Source organism: Micropterus salmoides, unplaced genomic scaffold, assembly GCF_014851395.1.
Source record: "Micropterus salmoides isolate LMB-PRFRI ecotype aquatic unplaced genomic scaffold, ASM1485139v1 Ms_hic_scaffold_7, whole genome shotgun sequence".
In the NCBI taxonomy this organism is placed as follows: domain Eukaryota; kingdom Metazoa; phylum Chordata; class Actinopteri; order Centrarchiformes; family Centrarchidae; genus Micropterus; species Micropterus salmoides.
Genome location: NW_024044459.1, coordinates 19,290,610 through 19,309,346, shown reverse-complemented (window position 1 = coordinate 19,309,346; position 18,737 = coordinate 19,290,610). Strand labels below are relative to the sequence as shown.

The 18,737-nt window shown below is 39.9% G+C and overlaps 1 protein-coding gene across 1 annotated transcript; it reads right to left on the bottom strand.

Annotated features, from left to right (window-relative positions):
* Positions 1–540: 540 nt before the first annotated feature.
* Positions 541–15,906, bottom strand: mapkapk5 (MAPK activated protein kinase 5). Its single transcript, XM_038702838.1, has 14 exons — positions 14,923–15,906; positions 13,222–13,295; positions 9,560–9,635; positions 8,179–8,276; positions 7,942–8,050; positions 7,460–7,549; positions 6,927–7,022; positions 6,721–6,801; positions 6,363–6,550; positions 5,934–6,054; positions 5,685–5,815; positions 4,795–4,910; positions 4,220–4,324; positions 541–2,755 (listed from the first exon to the last, which is right to left on the bottom strand). The coding sequence occupies exons 1-14, from the start codon at positions 14,956–14,958 to the stop codon at positions 2,661–2,663; spliced, it is 1,416 nt and encodes a 471-aa protein (XP_038558766.1). The 5' UTR covers positions 14,959–15,906; the 3' UTR covers positions 541–2,660.
* Between the last annotated feature and the right edge of the window lie 2,831 nt (positions 15,907–18,737).

The following is an 18,737-nucleotide window of genomic DNA, read 5'->3' as shown; positions in this document are numbered from 1 at the left end:
ATTTTACATTTCAATTTTTTAACAGCCTTAAACAAGCAAGATCTAATGTGTTATTTATGAGCTTCAGATGTGCTGTTAGGAAGACCACTGGACACAGCTGGGCTAGCCGTTTCCCCATTTTCAGTCTTTATAATAATAATAAAATAAGTATATTTCCCTAAAACCCCAACTATTTTGTGTTTATGGTGAAATAAGGGCTTAACTCAAGACACAGCCCAATTAGGTAATCTAATATTAAGACTTGAAGCCAAATATTAATTAATTTCAACAAAATGTTGCTAAACCAACACAGCAAATTGTGCAATGAAAGATACACTTCACTACTAGATGATTCTGAGTTTCCCTTCATCTTGTTTTTACTGAGCAGTAAAGGATGTAGATGCTGCCCCATCAAAAAGGCACATTTAAGCATAAATTTTGGCCGTATAATAATAAGGCCTTTTCAAATACAAGCTATGGTTATCATTGAGCTTTTAAAAAGGGAGAATGTATGACAAATCATCAAGACATCGTCAAAACAATCTCTCAGAATCATGATGGTAATGATTGATGAATTTAGTTTTTAAACCAAACCTAAATAAAAAATACAAGACATACAAAAGGAAGGCTTGAACTTTTTCTTCCCGTCAGTTACAAATGGTGTGAAAAAGGATCAGCTTACATATCGTCACTGTCCTGTGTCTCCAAAATGTCAACCATTCGTGAGGAAAAAACTGCCTTTTTTAAGATATGTGACAATGCAAAAAGATAATCCAGTGAGTTTTTAGAGGGTTTATTTATTTTAAGAAGTAGGAGAATTTCCTTAATCTCAGTTTATCTCAAAATCACCAAAATTGGAGATACACATTTTTCACTGGACAGCAACAATATATTGCACCAATGTTTGCTAATTACTCAGAATATATTTTCAATAAGGTAAAAAAAAAAGAAAAAAAAGACATCGTTAATGCAGTAATCTTGACAGGAAAATATGTTCACAGAAGAAAAAAAAAAAGGTCAAAGGGGAACTTCATAACAAACATTTGAGGATTTTTAAAATAAACAACGTTATTGAAGAAATAACCAGGCACTGAACATGAAAACTTGCACTCTCAGCCATCTAATCCCTGTTCTGTTGATTCAACAATGCCCTCCTTACAACACCTAAACATGAATCCCTTTTTTTCAACCCCTCTTTGAAGAAATAATATCAGATATGACAAGAGCACTGGAGCAAAAAAGTTCACTTTGGCTAATCAATGATATGATATTAATAAACATCTAGAGGATGAGCGAAGGGAGGGAGTATTTGCTGGTATTCAGACCACTGAAATGAAATAGGGAAGGTCAGACAGTAATACTGACAGATGGATACACACAATCTCGCTACCATGTACATGCATGCACTATAAATACACTATTAAATGATTGCCCTATTGCACATTTAGTAGCACAGCATGTTGGATGAGACTGAAATCCTAACAGACCTGTTTATGCTTAAACCTTTCTATCGATCTTTTCTGCCATAAACACATCAACTTAATTTATGTTTCTGTTGGCTCAAGTAGCAAGCTCTCCTGCTCTAAAAAGGACTTAAACATTAATTAACTGACCCTGGTCTGAATTCCAGTAGATACAAGTTTATGTAAGAGCAGCTCCGATTGCTTCATAGTTGCGGATGAAGCAACAAGCTGACAAACAGTATCATCTCTTCATGTGTATATGTTTGTGGAACCTACCTGGATTTAGTTAATCATGAAAGTTAATTCCTGACCGTGGAAACAGTTTGACAATAAAGTCTTAACTGGAGCTTTCAGCAGCATCTCACAGTCTAAGTAAAGAAGGCCGTGAGACAGTTTAAAACTTCCAAAAAGCTAACAAATTAAGACTTTTTTTGTCAAAACAGACTGATCTAAATGTGTCAGAATGAAACCCAGCCATAGTGTTTCTGCTTAGTCAGTCTTCTTTGATGTATTTAGTACCGTCACTTAACAGCTTCAAATAAGGGGTTGTGACAAAATTAAGCTGCATTTGTCTATTTCATGACACTTTCTTTTACCTCCATTTCCACTCTGCCTTGAACTCTATCCAGCAAAAAAGGTCAGCGGAAAGTTACACAAAAACAAAGATTCAGATAACTCAAACACAGTCTGAGATTCAGAGCGTGTGTGTGGAAGAACAAAGTCGCATAGCAGACAGCTTCTCTCGACATTACAGCCCACCGCCAGGCTACAAGTAAGGAATAAAATAACAGAGCTCTTTGTTTCAAATAAATAAAATTCTTAGGATGGATAAAAGAAAATAGAATAAAAAGGAAATAACTGGGATAAAATACTTGGACAAACAGCTAATAAAAAAATCCCTCCCAGAAAATAATTTCTTTAACTGATTTTTCTCTTCTTTTCTGTTTTCTTTTTTTTTTTTGTTGCAAAAAATGAAAATATACTTGGGTTTTTTTCCAATGTTTTTTTTGCAAGAATCCTTAAAAAAAATTATAGTACCAATGAGTCCTCTTTGAAATATATCTACAGCTGTACAATAGGTCTTGCAAGTGAATTCATGAAGAAAAAAAAAAAAAAAGAAGTAGCGCATCATTTTTACATAAAAAAGCCTCTTTACAGATATGGGTTAAAAAGGGTCATAATAAACAATATAAAAAGAAGATAGAAAGACAGCGTTTGCTAATGGGATTCTTGAAGATTCGTCTTCTCTTCGATGGCCTGTTTCACTATTTCAGCCAGCTTCAAGCGGTCGACTTTATCAGAGAAGGCTCGTCCTGTAATGAAAAAGCTGGTGGTTAAAGAGCCGGTAACTACATGAAACATAATTGAGAAAATGTATAACACTTTTAGCTGGAAAAGAGATCAAAACTGTGATGGTTAACTAATTCACACCATCGATTCTTTTTCACTTAATGCGTTATCTACTGGGCTTTAACCACAGAGACTTTTAGAAAATAGAACAATGATCACCACTGTTTTCTGTTGAAGTTTGGTGGACAACAGAATTCTACTAATTAGGGCTGTACAGTTACTTACATTGATTAATCTGCTGATTATTTTCTCAATTAATCTTTTGGTCTATATTTAAAAAGGTCTTCACAGTTTACAAAGGTGTACTAGTTTAGTGTCTCATAAGACAAAGAAAAGCAGACGATCCTCCTCACATTTGAGAGGCTGGAACGATTGCCATTTTTGCTTGAAATGTGACTAAAAAATGTATCAGTTGTCATATCAGCTGCAGATTCATTTTCTGTCAATTGAATAATTGATTAATTGGCCGATCGTTTCAGTTCTTTGATAATCCATCAGTCCATTAAAGAGCACTTACAGGTTGCAAGGTATTTAATTGGTCTTGCCTATTCCTTTGTTGATATGGAAAACTGAGCTGCATTTGTAACTGCAACTGAGAGGCAGGCAGATGAAACAAATAAGCCAGATAAATTGGGCAAGAATAAATAAATTGAGAGCTGTACACCAGTTTAGTCTAAGCTTGTACCAGATATTCTCAACCCTTGACTAGTAGGTTAGTTAGTCCTGACATACAGCCGATAAATAATATTACTTTGTTTCTAATTTAGCTAACGTTACATAAATAAATAAATATTTTTAGCGCCTTTCAAAGGACCCAATGACCCTTTACACATAGTTACCGTGACAGAACAGCAAAAAGTCATTCCGGAGTGAATGCCTTGGTAAAGAGCTGGGTTTTTAGTAGATTTGTGAAAGTGTCCAGACAGGGAGCATTTCGGACCTCTGTGGGGATGAGTTCCAGAGGGTGGAGGCTGTGACGCTGAAGGCTCTGTCCCTAATGTCCGGAGTCTGGTGTGGGGGACAGAGAGCAGGCCTTGTACAGGGGAGATGTTAGCTAGCGCCAACAACCTTCACTTTTCCAGCCGTTCCAGACTTTCATTAACGTGGTGCGAGTTAAAATAATTACTTGCGCATTGATATTAATGATTGTGTGACATTTTGGGGTGGTTATTCATTCCACAACGGTGGCGAATACAGGGGAACACCGGTCTCTCTGTTGTGTGCGCTCCACAGACGGTCCGGACGCTGCACTCCCGCGGGTTCCGCCTTTTGCGTTCCGTCAACATTGCGTTATCAATTAACATTTAAATAACCGATTTTTAGACATTTGTTAATGGATTCATAATCTTCCACGTCCGCATAGCGATGCATCTAAGAATCAATTATTTTTCCCACCCCTAATAGATGATGATTAAAATGGTACTGACCGTCCCAGCTGAGCCCCTGCAGGCCGTCTCTCAGCAGTTTACAGTCTCTGTTGAACCTCCAGGCTTCATACATCACCTCGTTCAGCTTCTCATCCTCGTTCTCTCCTGCACAAACAAATATTCACTTCAAGAAGCTACTCTCTCTCTGAGACGTATTTTGCACAAATTCACAGTCATGCCTCACATAAGCTATAATATATTCAGCTCATATAGCAATGTTTATTTATTATACCTGTTAAACCATAGGTGACTATCGCCTAATAAACAGAACATTATTAATAGTGATCATCTATGTCCTGTGCACACTGACAGTTTCTTTGTTTTGTTTTCATCTCCAACTGGCAAAATTCTTCTTAGTTGAGTGGTGGGAAAACACATTTTTTACTTCATCAAGTCAACATAGATACGCTGACTGTGATGAACTGTATTCCAGCAAATTAGAACGGTATATAATGTTATGCAATATATACATTAGTAAATATACAGTACAGTAGTTATTTCTTCAGTAAAATGCTGGTTGCTGTTTTTAGTCTACTTAGTTTAAACGTCTTTAATATCAGTGTGGGTTTACTGACCAGCTTGTGGTAGTATACACTGTGCAATGACATCTCGTAATTTTTCCAGCGCTACGTTGGAGTCTTCCCCTCCGTTCTCTGGGTCATGAATGAAGAAACTGTCACTGGGCTTGGGGCTGCAACATGGACACAATAACACATTTCAGACCAAACTTTGAGATTTTATCGAGGACCCCTAAAATCTATCATTACAGACTCAATTAGGAGAATAGTATATTAAGAGAATGAGGTTTTAGTTTAGATTTAGTACTGAGTTATAGAGCCCGACTGATATAGGATTGTGGAGCCGATATAAATTTTGATATTTAAGGATTTCCGACGTATATCAGCCGATGTTCTTTTTTTCCTCTTCTATTCAGAAACACATAATATAAACACAGATTATCCCTAACATTTGATATGTGTAGTTATGAGACATCACCAAGATAACATAATGCAGATAACAAGTAAACAAGTTTATTTTTAAACACTTGTGGTGGATGTGTGTTGCCAACAGGGGAGTTGCAGAGTGCCCTCAGGTGGCCAAACTATGCAACAACAACACTCATGACATGGTCTCCATTTCTTCTTAATTAATCGACTGTTATTCACACCAATACTAATATATCTGCAGTTATTAACACTAAATACCGATTTATCTCCAATCAGCTCATATCCGCTGATAATATTAGCACGCCGATTTATCGGTTGGGCTCCACCGAGTTATACAGTAGGGCAGAGAGAAACATCAGTAAAACATTCTCACCTCATTGTGATAGTGTCCCTTAATGTACTGCACTTTTACCTTACTGTGCAATGTATCTATACTTCAAATACAGAAAGAAATGATTTTGTATTTCTAAACTTTATGGGAAAAACTGACACAAAAACATCAACAAAAGCAAACATACCCTAGTAGTTTCCGCTTCCTGAGGATTGGGTTGTTGACAGAGTTTAGGGGCTTCAGGCTAACATTCAGATCCTGAATTCTCATGTTGGCCAACTGCTCTGCATGGGCCTGCTGGATACCTGCGACTACCGCCTGGAAGATAATAAGTACTATGACTAACTTTCAACAGTGGCGTCTGCTGAAAATTCATTCAGGAACAGCATGATCATTCAACATTAGCGCAACACAAGACCTTTAACTTCCCACTCACCTTGTCCATCATCATCTGGGCAGAGGGAAGCACGTTGTCGAGGGCCTCAGTGCAGTTGAGCCACGGGTGGGCCAATACTCCTTCAATAGTCAGCCTCTCCTCTGGCTTCACCTTCAGCAGCCTGCAGGGAGGGGATGAGGAGGGTAGGGAGAAAAAATGATTAGACAGAAAAAGGATGAATGAAGAAATGATCAAAAGGATGGTTGGAATGAGAGTGGGAAAGTAAGAGAAAAGGAGGAAGGAAATGTGGGGAAAGGCAAGGCAAGTCAGTATAATAGGGACAATAACAAACAACATATGGGAAGTAGGCGTATAGCAGTTTTTTAAATTTGTTTTGGATATTTAAAAGGGCAACAACAAAACAACAACCGTTGGTATACAAAACCTGAGTCAAATATAAAGAGACGGGAATCCAAGAAAAAGACTTACTTGCGTACAATGTCCTTAGCCATCTCAGAGATCTGGCTCCACTCATCTTCGGGGAAGTCAAAGCTGCCCGTCATGATCTTCTTCCTCATGTCCTTCGGGATGGTGCGACTGTGGTGCTTGGAGTAGAACGGAGGATAGCCACACAGCATCACGTAGATGATCACACCGAGAGACCACAAGTCACAGCTCTGAAGAATGACAGAGAAGAGAAGGCAAAACTTTTATTTAAAAATACCTTCAGCAGTGATATTTGTAAGAAACCTAGCACAGTACATTTAATCAATTAAGGAACAATCCTCGCATGGCAGGCCTAAAAGCTTAAGCCTAAAAGCTTAAGTGGAACAGGTTTGGGTCTGACCTTATTATAGGTATAAGGAGTGGGTGAGGTAGGTATAATCCCAGACTTTTCCTTCTGGTGTCTTCTTTGAGCCTCAAGTACCTAACAGAAATAACAGCAGGAGGAAAACATCATGGGCATTTGCTTCCGCTTTCTATATTGCTGCAAACCTGTGTGTGTGTACATTTACCACATATTTTTGGATGAATTGTGTGTTCGCTATTCACCTGAGGTGCTACGTAGTAGGGAGTGAATTGAGGGGTCATCAAGTCTCCTTGATCAATTTTGGCAAAGCCAAAGTCACACAACTTCACGGGTGCATCCTGTGGAAAAGACACGATCATTCAGTGAGCAGCATGAACGTGGAACGAGAACAGAAACATAATTTAGCAGCTTCCTGTGCAAAAAAAAATCTCAGTTTGCTCATGTCTCAGTGGCTTGAGTTTCCATTGACAAAATGTGTTTAAAAAGGAACACATTCAGATTTTAGGGAGATCATAGAAGCTTATGGGTAGACTTCTTGTCTAGCAGCAAATGTAGATTGGATATTTCCAAATCCTTTCCAAAATTTTGGCCATTTTCTGCAAAATCTCTGCCAGTAAAGCGCTGGTTCCAGCCTAAAAGTAAATATACTGCATGTTGTGTGCTTAATTAGTGCAAAAGTATCAGCAGAGGCATCAGTAGAGGTACACTTTTAAAATTGCAGTATTTATGCCTCCACCTATTCTCAGCGCAATGCAATGCAACGTCAGCCTCTTACCAGAGAGTTATCCTTGAAGAGCAGGTTCTCTGGCTTCAGGTCACGATGTGCAATATTTAGGGAGTGACAATGTTCCAAGGCTTGACTGATCTAAAAGGGGGAGAGACATCAGACTAAGACACCACTCTCTCTCTGTGTGTGTGTGTGTGTGTGTGTGTGTGTGTGTGTGTGTGTTAAAGCAGCCTTTAAACACAATTAATTTGAGCTGGTGTGTGTTGCTTCTTTTGACCATGTGTCTCACTGTCCAACTGCCTCATGAGCTGCTTTATCCAAGCGGGCGGGCTGCTAATGACATGGGGAGGCTGCGAGATACGCTGTTACACACAGAGGAAAAGTGTTTCACACACGCGCAGTTAGACTACAACCGGACAAAGACTGACTGACCGGAATTAAATATCGAGATAAATAACATTCAGAGAGCAAGCAGTCTGTGCTGACTCCTTGCATGCTGAAGAGGTGTGTGTTTGTGTATGTGTCTTCACCTGTTTTGTGACCTGGCTGGCCATCTTTTCAGTAAAGTGCCTGTGCTGACTGATTCTGTGGAACAGCTCGCCACCCTCCATCATCTCCATAACAATCAGGAGCCTCGCTCTGTAAAAAAAGGAGGTAAAGATGGTCAGAGGAAACAGCAAAAAGAGAGGAGATGAGGTACAGTTAAAAACAGAAATGGATTTTATACAAACAAAGTCACATACACACACACACCCCCCGCTCTTTACCTCGGACTGGACTCGTGTGGGAACTGGACACTATTGGCGTAAACCTCCAGGATTTGCACTATGTTTGGGTGGTTGGCACACATCATATGGAGACGCACCTGCATTGAAGAGAATAAAAAAACACTGTTTACAGTAACAATGGCTTAATAAAACTACAAGACATACTGAACTGATCCCTCAGAATCTATAGGACGAAATCTAATACATTTCTACAGTTTCACTGTATATTGTAATCACCATCACCAAACCCTGACACAATGTCTACACATCCCGTACAGCAAAAGCAGCCTGTAGCAGAACAGCAGTTTCACTCCTCCGTCTGTGTCTGCACAGGATGCGTTCAGGCACATTTAATTTAATGTAGGTCAACCATGTTTTGGCAGTGCTCGGAAGCCAAAACACCATCACCGTACTTACGTATTTAAGATGAAAGAAAATAGACATAAAATACGTAAAACACAAGCCGTTGCGCAACCTCTGCAGACAACTGTATGTACCTACATAACTGCTAGTTATTGGTTCCTGTAGAATTGAAAGTCTTGTTTACTATTCTTTTTCCTTCATCATATTTACAGAAAAGAGGAGTGTGTGTGTGTGTGTGTGTGTGTGTGTGTGTGTGTGTGTGTGTGATGATAACTCAGGTGGTTTCATACAGGAGCTGTGACAGAAGAACGCAACAAAAATATGTGACCTTTATTGTGTCCGGTTTGTCCTTATAAACTGTTAAATAAACAGTAGAACAGGTTCTATGTTATTCTATGTCACCTTATATCACATTCTATGTGATATGAGGAGGCTTCTTCCGACTACTCGCAATGATGCAAATTAATATGCAGCGTCAGACTATGCAAGAAGCAATTTGTAAGGCCGATAAAGAAAGTGTTTCCTTTATAAACCACATATGTAAACTGAACTCATCATTACCGTGCACAAACACACACTCTCATATATCTCAAAAGGTACAACCTCATTTAAAAATATGACAAAAGTGCTAGAAGGAGATGATGTTTAGTGGTAATAATCTGTGTGTATTTGCTCGTCAGTGACAGCTTTCACAGTTCAGCAGCGAGCGCTTGTGTGAAGCAAGTCTGTGTTGCTTGTTTTGACAACATGTCTCACTGCTCAACTGCTGAATAAGCGGCTTGATCAAAACAGAAGGCTGCTAATGACAGGGAGAGACTGCTAGACACACTGTTCACCACAGGATGACAATGTTATGGACAAAGAGACAAACAGACAGAAGAAGCACAGGAGACAGAGTGATGAGAAAAGAAAACCAGGAGTTCATTAAGACTGATAACAGGCAGAACAAAGCATATTGATACAGCCGAAGACAACATTAACAGACATTAATCACAAACACGGCAATGCGTCCTCTGACCTCGTTTCTTGCCTTGGGGCGATCAATGAGGATCTTTAGGGCCAGGCGTTCCTGAGATGACTTCTTCACACAAACTCTAAACAAGAAAACAAGAGTCAACAAACATCTCACTCAACTTGACAACCCAACCTGTGTCACAGGTGTGACCATGCAAATAATCAGTGAGGCAGTTTCTGTAGTGGCAGGGAGTTTCTTATTTTCAGTAGCTCTGTTTATCATCGATGTTGGGCTTATCTGAGTCATGAGTACTAAACTCTTGTCTGCAAAATGTAATCAGTGTCTGTGCATAAAACACAATGTCAAGCATTTTGCCACCACTCATGTTTGTATGATAAAGAAACATTTCCATTATGAACTCGTCAATTTTGTTTTGTAGCCCAAAACCACAAATATCCACACAGTCTCCACAAATATAAAACCGGGTAGGGTGACTGCTGATGTCTTGCCATGAGGACACTGGCCCAGTGTTTGAACCGTATGAGGGAACCCAAGGGCGGGGGGCCCCCACTGGGGGCACCCTGGCATGGGAGAAGTCCGGTTGCTGGATGTGCGAGGGACGCCTGTGTGTGCTTCCCGGAGGGGAAGGCAGTGTGATGAAGTACCTTCACTACGGTTGAGAATGCACCTGAACTGCCAGACCAACGAGTCTGGCTCTTACCTTCATCAAAAAATTGCAGCTTCTGATATTCGGATATTGCAGTTGACCATATTGCTATGTTTTGATTAACTGAGCAGCTCTAGCTCACACTAATTAAGTATTCAAACTAGAGACAGACAGTGTTTTTATCGTGGCATCATTCCATCAAATGAAAATATGTTAGTTTATACATATTTCCACAAAATTCGGCCACATATATTTGTTATTTATTATATTTCTGTGGGTTTAAACTAAATCAGTCGATATTAGCTTATTACGGTAAATATTAGTATCAGTGTACAGGTCAGTAAATAAGGATTAAGACATTGCAGTACAGAAACAGTGTCATGGCCATTATATAATCTGACAGAAAAACAGAGAGCGCTGACAAGTAGATATTTCAACTGTGAACGCTCTGCTTAGTATGCATCTTGATCCGTTCTTACAGTTCTTAGAAATTCTTATAGTTGAACGGTGTCTGGCTGCACAACATGACTCGTTTTGTCGTTCATTTCTCCATTTTATTTAATTCACTTTTAGCTTTATTGTCAATTTCTATGTGCGTTAATATGGTTCTATTGGTGTTATACATCTGCACCCTTCTTAAAGCTTAGAAAAGAAGTGTTGCTAGAATTAGGAACAGTATTTCGTCAACATTACAGTTTGTTATGGGAAAGATGTTCATCTTTGTGATGAGAGTAAAACCAAAGACAGCCATCTGAGTCAGTAATATTTTTTTCCATATCATATTCAAGGTTGCAAGAAAATTGGCATTCGGTTTTCTTCAAACTGCATTTAGGATTGCAGCAGAAAACAGTTCAGATATGGACTATGGGGATATACATTTTCTGAAAAGTCCGTCAACTCCTTTCTCCTTCTTCTAAGCAGCAATGACTCAAATATTCACTTTAAACAGCAACCTCTGGCCCTTGAACTCAGATTACACTATTAAAGCATTACTGCAAGAAACATTCTGCTTCGGGCAAAGTTCATTTCGCTGGAAAGCAATACCCACCTAATGAATCACAGAGTTAGGGAGAGGGGGGCTGGTACAGTGAAAGACATGAACTTGTTATGAGACAGAAAGAGGTTAGCGGGGGGGTGCGTAGGTGAATCAAAAAAAAATTTGCATTAGGCAAAACTCTCCATGACTCAGAGTGAAAATATGGGATAAGTGAGTGAGTCCAGCATGAATCACAGAGTTTAAGAGTTTGTTTTCATGGACAGCTGACTTCTCAATATTCTTGTCACTTGAGGCCAAAACTACACAAGTTAGGAAATAACAGGTTGCTCTCCACTGATCCATGATAGCATCCAAGTGCAGACTGGGCAGGAGCAGTCAGTGACACACACTAATAAATTACAGCGTGTGTCTACCTGGAATCAAGAGGGCAGTCAGACTTGCACAGAAGAAACTGCACATAGCATAAACAGACTCAAAGCTGTTTGAGCAGCCACTGTCTCCCCATAATGTTTTGGAGTAAGGGAATAAATCTAAAGACAAACAGACCTTTTTCCCTATGAAGCGATTATACCAGTGATAGCTGGGGCGACGAGGGCTTGGGTCAACATTTTGAGATTGGGAGAATGCTAATGCGCAGACAGTTTATAAATGGAGGAAAATAATGCAGTCATTATTGGCCAATATCTGAGTCACATCTCTTGCTCGTTAATAACAGCCATAAGTCCTGCTTGTAAGGCTGATGACAACTTCAATCTGTCCTTTGGATTCACCCCATGACTTAAAAGTAGTTTCTCAATGGGTTAAACGTAAAAAGGCTTGCTGCTTCTTGTTAATATCTCAGAAATGTGTGCTTTCCTGTGACGTTACTGTCGGTGTGTTAGAGTGGAAAAGATTAGAGAGAAAAATGCAGAGGGGGGTGCACAAATTAAGAAAAGTGCTGAGTTTTATCATTGATCCTTCATGCATCCACCAGCATCCACTGTTCGATCTGAGTACAGAAAAGAGGCTTTCTCAAAATAGGGTTAGTTGCAGTGCATAAAAAGGTTTCACATATATCATGTGGACTAAAACCTTCCAAAGCCAAGGAATTAGATATAATACACTTTTCCAAATGTTTACATGTACGCATTTGCACAAGAAGACTTTCAAAAACAGGCTTAGATACTTCCACTCAGGAGTCTGAGGGTTTTGGGTTTGATTCAAGACCAGGACGCTGCAGTTACATGGTCTGGGACAAATGAGCCACCACAACAAAAACGGTACGGGTGCCAAAATCTCCATATTAAGCCTTCAGTTGTGACGGTGTTACAAACCAGTCTGTTCTCTGCATCTGGCCCTTTCACATTCTCAATGTGTCATGGATAAAGTCAAACTGTGCTGATGAAATGGTGCCACAGTGAAAGTGACACATGTAGGAAGGGGTTTTTGGCAGCAGTCACAAAGTTTGTCCATTCGACAGCCCAGTTAGCAAATAACCTGCTCTGAAATCACACTTGAATCCAGCAGTCAGGGAAGCCAAAAAGCACAGCTGCAACCACATCTCCTGCACTCTGCAGAAGCATTCACAATAGCAGTGCATGACTAAACTGTGTAATAAAATCGATATTCATCCCCCTCTTTAATCCTATCATGGGATTTTAGAATTTTTTGAATACACTGGTCAGATCTAAACAAAACTAGGAAGCAATCTGACTTGACCCCGGCTCTGCTCTCACAGCCAGGCTTAACCAAGCATGTCAGATTTCTCCCAGTATGATTTCTGCAATCCTAAACAATGACAGTCAAACATGGTGACTGATATGATCACTCATTTTCGTGGACACCAACAAGACAATATTACAGGTAAAAACAGACGCCATGATGATGTATCCTGGTTATGCAATTCTACATGTCCCGAGTTTTGTCTATGCCATCCTGCCCCAGAAACAGAAATTCAACATTGATCTGATGCAGCACAATCACAGTTAAATCAGTAGGAAAAAAAAAATAAAAAACTCATATTTAGAGAATGGAGAAAGACCATGGAGAAAAGTACTTCTTAACGCACTTTCCCTCACTCACCTGACAGGTCCACTGATGCCGGCCCCCAACTTCTGCGTCCAGTTAATGTTGTACTCGTCTAGAATGGATGTCTCCTGTCGGGAAGAGAAACCGCACCAAACAATACATCAGATGTTTGAACAGAAGAAATGTATGTATGTATGGTTTTCAAACCTAGGGTTACATTTCCCTTTACTTTTCACAGTTATGAGTATAGTCTATGTCATGATAAACTATACTGATAAAGAAAAATATTCTGTGCAAGAAAGACCACCCACCCAATCATTGTCAGTACAGAATATCAACTGAAAATGAATTTTAATCTAAACTCATTCAAAAAAGTTTGGGTACTGTGTAAAGAGTGCTGTGAAGTTTTACCCTTTGTCTTAGCACCGGGTTGTGTAATAGCTCTCTTATCCATTATCACCTGTCTAGTTCCATGATAGTGTTTCCTTTCAAAAAGGAGTTTGTCCTTGCCACTGTCGCCAAGTGCTTGCTTGATATCTTTGAAGGATCTGACTGCGCTAGGCCCATATTTGGCAGCCCTGGATAATGGCCAAAGCTGGTTACCCGTCGGCTGATAATACAAACCAACCACGTGCACCATCAATAGATCAGGAGAAACGTATTTAATACAAGGTACAATGCAACTTTTCATTCCAGCAGAGCAGAAGTTAGCAGTGAAGCACAACAGGTTACTATGATGACTTCTTGGTTTAGAGCGTGCCAGGGTCTTGATACCAGAGAGCCAGGGTTAAGTCCATAATTAGCTAGCTAACCCACTAATCTTTCTTTATGATAAGGGCCCCAGTGGACACACAGTGTAATTTCCAGGTTCTCAGTGGTGTCCCCCCCACACCCCCCAATGTCAACCCAGCATTAGGTACATTCTGACCCAACTGTGGAAGCATGGGCCAGGGCCACTTGAGATCACATTTTACTGCTGTCATAGATGCCTGGGCAGTGACACATCGAGCGGAGCAGGCCAGGAACAATTCCCAGAGCCAGGGTGTATGGAAATGTTGCGCTTTAATCACCATAACTATGTTAGATAGAGCCAAGCTCGACACTACTCTTTATCATGGGTACAACTTTTCATAACACATTTTAAATGATTCACATTTCCACTATTTGTAAGCTACACAAAAAACTCTTATCGTCAAGGAGTGTCATGGGTTACACCAATCTATGACTTGACTCTATGAGCTTTTAGTGCAGTCTTCATTAGACTCATAGGGCCACTAAAATAATATAATAATAATAATTTGTCATTTAGCTGACGCTTTTTATCCAAAGCCACATACAATTACTATATATGTCAGCGGATGCACGCCTTTGGAGCAACTAGGCGTTAAGCGACTTGCTCGGTGACACATTGGTGGATGTCACAGTGGGAATAGAAACCCAGGTTTCACACACAAAGGCATGTGTCTAATCCAATGGGTCATCGCCACCTGGTATCATGTTGACAGACGTAACATTGAAAATAATAAATGTATAAAACAAATGAAGCGAGTAAAGTGGCATCCGGCTGTCACTCAGCAATAATCTACAATCCCAAGACTAACAGAACATTTGAACCACCAATGTTTGTTGTTGCAGCTTCACTTATTTAATTCGGACTTCATTAAATCAAGCAGAATGTGATTATCACAGAAGTGAAAACTAATGCAACCAATGTCTATTTGCATGAGGATTCACATTTGACTTTGTTAAAATTACCTTGATAAACTTGTCTGCGTTGTTGTCCTCCGACATGGTGCTCTGCTCCGGACAGATGAAGTCTGCCTCGCCAATCTCAGACAGTTGACAGTGGAAACAGTGTTTTTCTCTGACCTTTACAGAGTTTAGCTCTTGCAACCCTGGGCTGCACCAAGGCTTCTTATATTACTACTGGAGGCAGTACAAGGCCATTAGGGCAAAATGATATTCGGCCACCGATAAGCCAAAGCCGAGTTTCGTTCACTTGGAGACCTAAAGCCCACCAACCGGTACGATGTAACGTTAGATCAGGCCAGCTCGGCTCACAACCTCGGGGTCCGACTCGCTCTTCAAGTCGTCCTGAATTCACTGTAGTGACCATGTAGAGTGCCAAACTCCAAGCAAGGCGACCAGAAAATCCGAAGTCCGGTGTGGACTAGCCCACCACTTTTGGAGGGGCAGTGAGCATGGGACAAGAAGTGTATTTTTAGCCAGCGCAATGCGAAGACACTGGGGACCGGCTGTACAGCTGCTAGCTCGCTCACTAGCAAGTAAGATGGTGCCACTCCATCCCACGGCCAGGGGGGATGATTACACAACAAAAGGCAACCGTGAAGGATAGAGACGCTATCTGTAAATCACAGATACTATCATCGATGAGCGGCCGAGCTGATCTGACACAACGAGCACACCGTGTTCCCGAGAAGCACAGCAGCCTATTATGTCGTCGAGCCGCCGAGCCTGCTAACGCGCTAGCGAGTTACCTCAGGTGGCAAGTTCGTTTTCCTGCTCTGCTCAAGGCCACAGGTGTTAACATTATTCCGTAAGACAGCGTAATAAAAATCTGCGCCCGTTCGTAACAACAACGCCGCTACCTCGGTGACGGAACCGGCTAAAGAAGTGTGTTTTCAGAGGTGACCAAGGAGACACACGCATCTCTGGACTATTTTGCTAATCCCATAGCTTCTCGTCAGTGGGGATACACAGCCCGTCGGCACTACGCAATAGCAGCCTGTTCAGGGCGCCTGATTAAAACCATCGACATGTTTACTAACTTTCAACGATATATGGATGGATGTGTGTTGGTTTTCTGTCAGAACATATGCGTTTTGATACGTATTCATCGTGTCTTGGTCAGAACATTTTAAACTGAATGTTTTAAATGACATGATATAATGAGGTTGAAATGGCCAGACTGTGATAGGTCTTTAAAAGGTCCCAGTTTTTTAAAACTAAACTTTATTAAAAACTTGCTTTATGTACAAACAATAAGGCAAACATCTTGAAATGCAGACACAAATTATAATGCATCTAAAAAACAACAACAACTGTTAATTAACAAGTTTGAGGTCCCTTGCCATTTATTAAAGTCTTACTGTATTTTTCCTTTCTATGAAGACCAAAACAGAATCAGCTTTATTGGCCAAGTTGTGTATCAGAATCAGAAATACTTTATTGATTCCCAAGGGGAAAGTCTTGTGTCACAATTGCTCACCTTGCACATCAAAGTGTAAAGGAATAGAAAAAATTATAGAAAGTTGGTAAATAGAATATAAAGAACTATACCATGTAAAATTAAAATATAAATATGAATAAGAGTGTGGAAAATGTACAGTAATTTATAATAGGCTCTATTACAGAAGTGTAATGATAAATGATAATAATAATACAGTGTTAAGGTCCTCAGATGCTGTACCTGGAATCTGCTGGAGCCACTCTCCCAGTTTGGGAGGTCACAGCCCTCAGTGCTCCGATTACCACCGGCAACACTGTTGCTTTTACTCTCCACATCTTTTCTAGCTCCTCTTTCAGCCCTTGATATTTGATATTTTTCAAGCTTCTCGTGTTCCTTCTTCTTGATGTTGCTGTCACTTGGGATTGCTACATCTTTCACTACTGCCTTCTTCCACTGTTGTCAATCAACACGATGTCTGGTTGGTTTGTCAGTCTGGGTCTTGAAGTCCCACAGGATCTTAGCTCGGTCATTCTCAACTACCTTAGGAGGTGTCTCCATTTTGACATTGGGACTTCCAGCCTATACTCATGGCAGATGTTCCAGATGCCAGCTACCTGGTTATGGCGTTCCATGTACGCTGCTCCTACCTGCATCTTACACCCTGCTGTCATGTGCTGTACTGTCTCAGGGGCAAGTCATGTGTTTTCTGTAAATTTTAAACAAATACAAATTGTGCTAAGGAATAAACATTGAACTGGTAAGCAGTAAAGATGGTAAAGAGTTCTGGAGTTTTAGTAAGGAGTCTTGTTTTCTGAACAAAAGCTATTCAAAGGTTCAGCATCTTATCACTGAGAACAGACCCAAAAACGACATCAAATCATGAAATAATAAGTGGTACGCTGTTTCTATATCACTTAAAATTACATTTAATACAACATATGACAGTTCGCAACAACTACTGCATGTGTGGGTCCTGGGAGAGGGATCCCCTCTCTGCTGTTCCTGAGGTTTCTTCCATTTTTTACCTATTCCCTTAGGGTGTCGTATGCTGCACAGATTGCAAAACCCCTTGAGGCAAATTTGTGATATTTGATATTGGGCTTTATAAGAAGACTAATATGAAGAAATCCATATAAGGGGTAAATGACATTGATCAGTTTGGCTTTCAAACAGGGTGTCAAATATAGCTACAGTTAGTCAAGTATAGTAATGTAAACAACGTTTTAATGGTGGATTTAATGAGAATAATTGTTTTTTATTAATTTTTACATTAAGAGCATTTATTAAAATAGAGGGGAGGTGTGGAACCAAAAGAAGGCATGTGTCTGCAAATATATTCCTCATTAACATTAGGAGTACAGTTGGAACTGCTTTCAAAAACGGGGTAAATTGATTTGTTTGTGCAGTGACAATTACACTTCCAAAAGAAGTTCAAAAAAGAGAGAACATTGCCTCAGTCATTTTAAATGTGCCTGACAGACCAGCTATTCTTCTCCATCCTTTCGTCAAAATACAGGGTTGTTCCTGTGCACAACACATCCAGTGATCCAGACAGTGTAAAGCATAGACTGTATATAGGGTAAAGTTATAAAATTATTTCTTCCAATACAAAAGTGCCTGCTGATGAAATAGTGTTGACTGTTAGGTATTATGGTATTGATTTTGAGCCACTGTGTCACATTACAAGGAAGCTATCAAAAATAGTACAAATATTTAGATAAAATAGAATAGAATAAAAAGCCTTTATTGTCATTAATAATAATAAAAATGCATTACATTTATACAGTGCTTTATCAAAGAAACTCCACCTACACCACCAATGTGTGGCACCCACCTGGGAGATGCACAGGGCTGGCAGGCATTATGCCAAGAACGCTCACCGCACATCAGCTTGAGGCGGAGAGGGAGGGAAACAAAATGTAAAATATACAACAAAATTAGGAGTGCTACTCCTAATCATTGCAAACCATACTAGAAGCAGTTGAGACAAAGGGCAGAAAGAATATTACACTTAGGAAAAATAGTGCAGAGGATATTGCACTGAATGTAATATATAATTTTAAATTTGCTGTGTAAGCTAATGTTGTTAAGGCTCAGCAGAAACTGCCGTTAGAAGATGCACGAAAATCTAGTATGAAAAGGTGTTCTTTTTGGCCTTCAACATACCAGAAATTATTACTACACTGCAGTGTAGTAATAATTTCTGGTATTTTGAAGTCACTCTAGGTCACATGGAAACTATTTAAAAAGCCTATTTATATGTCAATTCAAAGCTGTTGTAGCCAGAGGCATTGTATTGGACTTCTTTACATTTACATTTATTCATTTAGCTGATGCTTTTACCCAAAGCGACTTACAATTGCTATACATGTCAGAGGTG